This window comes from Oryza sativa, chromosome 10 (assembly GCF_034140825.1).
Source record: "Oryza sativa Japonica Group chromosome 10, ASM3414082v1".
Classification (NCBI taxonomy): domain Eukaryota; kingdom Viridiplantae; phylum Streptophyta; class Magnoliopsida; order Poales; family Poaceae; genus Oryza; species Oryza sativa.
In genome coordinates this window covers 9,358,860-9,364,769 of record NC_089044.1, presented here as the reverse complement: position 1 = coordinate 9,364,769, position 5,910 = coordinate 9,358,860, and the positions used below count along the sequence as shown (strand labels likewise).

The 5,910-nt window shown below is 48.9% G+C and overlaps 1 protein-coding gene across 1 annotated transcript; it reads right to left on the bottom strand.

The window, feature by feature from the left end:
- Positions 1 to 220: 220 nt before the first annotated feature.
- LOC136353520 (uncharacterized) lies at positions 221 to 1,234 on the bottom strand. Its single transcript, XM_066304522.1, has 2 exons — positions 1,106 to 1,234; positions 221 to 877 (listed from the first exon to the last, which is right to left on the bottom strand). The coding sequence occupies exons 1-2, from the start codon at positions 1,232 to 1,234 to the stop codon at positions 221 to 223; spliced, it is 786 nt and encodes a 261-aa protein (XP_066160619.1).
- Positions 1,235 to 5,910: the final 4,676 nt, after the last annotated feature.

Sequence of the window (5,910 nt, the reverse complement as noted above, 5' to 3'; positions counted from 1 at the left end):
GATCAGCGAACATCTTGCGTAACTTCTGTTTCCTTGGCTTGGCATCCGGCTTGACTGCTAGGTAATGCATGATGAGATCTGTCGAAACACCTCCCACTTCATCAGAGCCCCAGGCGAAGATATCAATGTTCTTCTTGAGTACTTCTAGGATGTTCTCAGCTTCTTCTTCGCCCATGTCACCCCCCAGCGATACGAGCTTTGTGGGGTCGGCATCGTCAATCTATATCTTGATTATCTTGCCGTGAGGGGCGGGCTTTGGCGCATGCTTTGCCCGGTCATGTGGTTCGGCCTCAACATTGTGCACTGCTCTGTTGATTATGGCCAGATCGCCTTTTGAAGCAGCCGTAGACTGAAGCCCCTTAACCATGATCACTCCTATCGGGCCGGGCATCTTGAGCTTGAGATAATTGTGGTGGGAAATGGCTTCGAACTTGTTCAAGGTTGCACGGCCGAAGATGGCGTTGTAGTTGTACGGGATGTCGACAACGTCGAACAATACTTGCTCTTCGCGTCTGTTTTCCCCCGTGCCGAAGGCTACCATCAACTGTGCTTGGCCAAGAACTTGAACTGCTTCTCCGCCGAAACCTCGGAGCAATGCTGGTGCTGGGGTAATGGCTTGGGTGGTCAACCCCATCTTGGCATATGCTTCGGCGAAGATGACATCGGCCGAACTCTCTCCGTCGACCAGGATTCGCCGGACCTCGAAACCAGCTATCTCGGCTGAGATCACCAGAGGATCTTGATGCGGGAACATTACTCCTTCGGCATCTCCTAGCCCAAAAGAGATTTGCTGGTTCAGATACTGCGGGGCCCCTTCGCCTGCCAAAGTGATATTGTGGACCGTTCGTAGCTGCATCTTCTTTTGTCGCTTCGACAGCTGGATCAGCGGGTCGGCCCTTGTAATCACTTGGATTACTCTGCGCTGCGCATCTTGGCGCTGTTCGGCCGGGGGTGCTTGTTTTTGAGCTGCTTCACAAGATGCTTCGACAGCTGCTCCCTGCTGCGGCCTTGGATCTTGCACGCTACCACGTTGCCGAATGTTTTGGCATTGCTCCGTGGTGTGCGAAGAGCGTCCGTGAAAGGCGCAGTAGAGGTCTTTTTAGACCTTCTTGCGGACAGGCTGCTGATGGTTGCTTGCTTGCTTGGCGTCGAACTCCTTGCGGAGGGCTTGCACTTCTTCGACAGCCATCACAGCCTTGCCCGCCCGGTCGGTTCTGAACTTCCTCCAGGTCATGGGGGCTTGACCTTGCCTTAGCGGTTGTCCTTGGATCGCCAGCTGGGGCTGGCGAACAGCGAGAGGAGGTGGTTCGGCAACTTGAACTTGTGCTTGGGCTTGGGTAGCGGCGACGGAAGCCTTATCATACTCAGCTTGTATTGCTTGCCGTCGCTTGGAATCCTCTTCGCCCCTTGCATACCCGTCAATGATGCGAAGTAGGTGCTCAAGCGTCTATGACTCCCTGTTGACGATTTTTCTTGTGAGTTCGCCCTCAAGTAGACCGGCCAAAGCGGCGTTTATGACAGACGCCTCAGTTATGTCTTGAACTTGGCACCGGGCTTGCGAGAAGCGACGCATGTACTCCCTTATCGACTCCCCCGGCCTCTGGCGAATGCCGAGTAGATGCTGCTGCGTCTTCGTCTCCTCATAGGTGCCTCGAAAGTTAAGGACAAAGACATCGCGCAATTGCTCCCATGAGTAAATGCTATTGGCTGGTAAATTGAAATACCAAGAACGGGCGATGCCGTCTAGAGCGAGATGTATTACCTTTGCCTTGGTATTTTCGTCGCCATGAGCCGCTTCAATCGAGGACTCATAAATGGAGAGGAATTACTTCAGGTCAGTTTCGCCTGAGTAGCGTGGGACGGGTGGGAACTTGAACTGGGGTGGGATTGGACAGGTCTTGATTCCCCTACGCAGCGGTAGCACCTTTTCGCCCCCTGCCCTGTTAACGACACCCTGCTGCGGGTACAGCGTGGCGAAGGGCAAAATCATAGCTTGCGCGTGAGGTTGGGCCATGGCATTCGGCTGCCCGGCTCCGATTGGTGATGCTTGCTGAGCCGCCATGGATGGGTCGAAAGTTGGCTGTGACCATGTCATGGCGACCTGGTTTGGTGCTTGGTTTGCTCCAAAGTCTGGCGTTGGTGCTTGCGGCCGGACGGTTGGTGCCTGAGCGGCATTGATGAAGTCGAACTGCGGTACTTGACTCCACAGCAAAGCCCCCAGACCTGGCTGATTCGACGGCAACCAACCAGGCGCACCTTGACTTGTATTCCCCTCCGGGTGAGCCGAAGGGGCTGTTCCTGAAATGTTGTGGGGTTGGCTGAGCTGCTGAAGGAAAGGTTGGAGCTGCGCCTGCAGAGCCGAAGCCCCTTCTGCCATTGTTTGTGGCACTTGGCCAGGCGGTTGAGGGTGTACTTGGCCAGCGACCGGTTGAGCTTGCAGTTGCACGTGAGGGGCCGGATGCGCTGCTACGGTCGATGGCTGCCCGGCGAAGTACATTGGCGCTTGCCCGACTTGCGGCGGAAGGGGCTGGGTCGGCACTTGTGGATAGACTTGGGGTGGGACATAGCCTGCCGAATACTAGAGGATTGGGGCCAAAGTGACCTTGGACCGCCTTGCCGCCTCGTATGCTTGCTGCTGTTCTTGCATTTGGCGAAGCATGTCTTGGAGTCGTGTCATGTTCTGTCGCATGGCTTCCATGTTGGCTTCGGTTTGTGTTTCGGGGTCAGGGTTGATTTGGGCTTGCACAGCGGCGAGCGCAGTTGGGGCCGCTGCCGGCTGCGACGGAGCGGCTTGGGGCACCAGCAGTTGGCTTGTCGAAAGGATCTCCGCCCTGGTCTGGAGTGCCCTTGCCGCCACAGCCGCCTTCGCCATGTCAGCCGCGTTCGGCACCTGCACAGAGGTGGCAGGGGCCGAAGGCGGTAATGATGGCGCAGGTGCGGAAGCATATGGCGCTCCTCCATCTTCGGCGACGGGCACCGAAGGCTCTGCTCCCTCCTCGGCGGCCATATCCGCCCCGGCATCGCTTTCCTTTCGCTTGTAACCTTCTCCTTCACGACCTTCTTCGGTGGCATTCGCTCTCAGTGGTTTCGCTCGGAGGTCCCCACAGTCGGCGCCAGCTGTTGTCGAAACGACAACCGCATACGTCGAAAGACGTGGTCACTCAACATTGGTTGGAAAAGAAGTAAAGTGTATTAATTTGAGAATTTTACTTGGGATCCCCCTATTACATGGCCCTATGGGGCTATTTATAGCCCCTATTACAGGTCTTATTACTAGGGCTTTGGTTATGCAGGAGAATTTACATGGTTGCTCGTATGAAAGGGACATTTACATGGGTACATAGCGTAATTGCGGTCCCATGAAGTGTGTTGTCGAAACGACAACCACATACGTCGAAAGACGTGGTCACTCAACAGTGGTTGGAAAAGAAGTAAAGTGTATTAATTTGAGAAATTTACTTGGGATCCCCCAATTACATGGCCCTATGGGGCTATTTATAGCCCCCATTACAGGTCTTACTACTAGGGCTTTGGTTATGCAAGGGAATTTACATGGTTGTCCTTATGAAAGGGACATTTACATGGGTACATAGCGTAATTGCGGCCCATGGGCCCTTAGCGGGCTGACGGGTTATTGTCGACCCAATTGACCCCTAGGCTTGATGGGCCAGGATAGCTTCTTCGGCCCTCCCGGGGCCGAAACTACTACGGCGAAGTCGTCCCCCTTCGGCATATGCTCTTCGCCTTGCGCCCTTCGCCTAGGAGACCTCTAGCTTGGCTGTGATTCCCTGCCTCTCGCCGTCCTTGCTCCATAGTATTTGCCATGGGGAGGGTTCGCCTTGACTAACCCTGACGTCTCGGGCTTGAATCCTCATCGGTCGCATGCTTCCGGTAGGTTTGGTCGAAGGGCCTCATGCCATATCGCCAACAAAGTGTATAGTACACAATTCTCATAACGAAATCCAGAAATCTAGTATACAATATGCTTATGTTTAAAAGCCTTCATAAAATAGTAAAGGCCCTTAAATATTATCAGTCATGGGCTCATGAGCTTCTAAACTGGAGAAAATCTATGTTGGTGGAGATTACAGAATAATTGAGGCACCAACTAAACTTCAGTAAGATCCCCAATACTATATGTACCCATGCTAAAATGACACATCAGTTAAGAGCTACAACAAACTCAATTATTTGAAGCAGCTAATAAAGTTGGGATAAAAATTGAACCCATTTATTGTTTATGGATAAAAGAACAGCTTTACTCAGATACACACTCTTCAATGGGTTTCGGGTCTACCAGAAATAGACTATCACCAACCTATGTACGCCCTCCGTTTCATATTATATATCGTTTTGACTCTTTTTCCTAACCAAAGTTCTTCGGTTTGACCAAACTATTAGAAAAATTTAGCAACATCGATAACACCAAATTAGTTTTATTAAATGTAACAGTGAATATATTTTGATACTATGTTTGTTGTGCTGAAAATATTGCTTTATTTACTTATAAACATGGTCAAACTTAAAAAAATTGAATATAAGAAAGTCAAAGTGACCTATAATATAAAACAGAGGGAGTAGATATTGTAGGAGAGCAGCTGCATAATAATGTAGCTAAAATTATATATATATAAAAAGCTTTATAGGGATATGCCCTGATCTTATGGGGAAAAAGCAAAATGCCAAGATTAGTTGCATACCTCCAATGCCAAAATAGTCACTTCATGCTTTCATAGTGTAAAGAATCATGCCCATTAAGAAAGTAGTCACTGATCAACTCCTATACAGTTCATAAGGAGGCAAAGATTATAGACAGAGCTTTGTCACTGCGAGCGAACAATACCATTCTCATCCATGGATCAAAAGAGAGAGAATTATCAAAATACCTGATAAAAAGCTTGCAACATGGCAGGAGGTACCTAGAGGTGACTCTTGATGTTGTGGGTCATAAGGCCTGTGACAACTGACACCCATAGCTTGCATTGTCTCCTTCACTGCAGCTGGTTTAGCTTCTGCAGGTTGCAACAATCGTATAACACGGCATCAGTTTTTTTTAGCAATAACATAGCATCAGTTTCGTCCAGTGGTGGACGCAGGATTAAAATAAAGATGGGGCCAAGATGCTCGTCTCAATAAGAACAACTAAACGCAAAAAATACCATATTTATGTTGTAATTATATGTTATATAAACATATAGTATAATCAATAAATTAAGACAAACAAAAAAAAATGATATTAAAATACAGTAATAATTTTTGCGTCATATTCATCATACATAAAAAGATACTAGTAAACATATCAATTTGCAAATATGAGTCAATTTATAAAGCATAGTTGATAGATATCTTTTAAAAAATAAATATATGAGAAGATATCGCATACCCAGAATAAGATAATTATTATTTTGCTTAGAAGGGAGAGAGAGAAAAACATTAGGCACCTAACTATAGTAGGGGACGGGGGTGAGCAGTGTCGAGAAATTGACTCAGGAAAGCATCACATACGCAGGATTAAAATTGGACAGTTGGGCTGCTTATTTATGGGCTAATTGTGAATTGGATGTAGTGGTAGGCGGCCCAAGAAAGATATGGAGGGTTGGGGCGGCGCGGGCCGTAGCTGGGCCGGCCGCCCAACCCCGCCTAATGGGTGGTACCGCCCCTGGTTTCGTCAATGAGTATTTTGAGATCCAAAGCATGATTTTTAAGGCCGAGAAGCCAAACCATAGGGACCTCCATGATAGGCCACAGCCTCCACAAATATCTTATGGAGAACATCAGGCCATCGAGGTAACTCCTTGTTGGCTGAATAGCTCAGATAAGGTAAGAAACCAGAATGTTTGACATGTAAGAAACATCATCGTCTTGTGCAAGCTGGCTGTTGGGCATTATTTTGTAAATCAAACTCAGAGC

Bases quoted from the DNA above. Each gene is read 5' to 3' on its own strand.
- LOC136353520 (XM_066304522.1), bottom strand. From the start codon at position 1,234: ATGACCTGGAGGAAGTTCAGAACCGACCGGGCGGGCAAGGCTGTGATG. The intron at 878-1,105 runs GTCTAAAAAGAC...CCGCTGATCCAG, and splicing joins AGCAGCCTGTCCGCAAGAAG to CTGTCGAAGCGACAAAAGAA.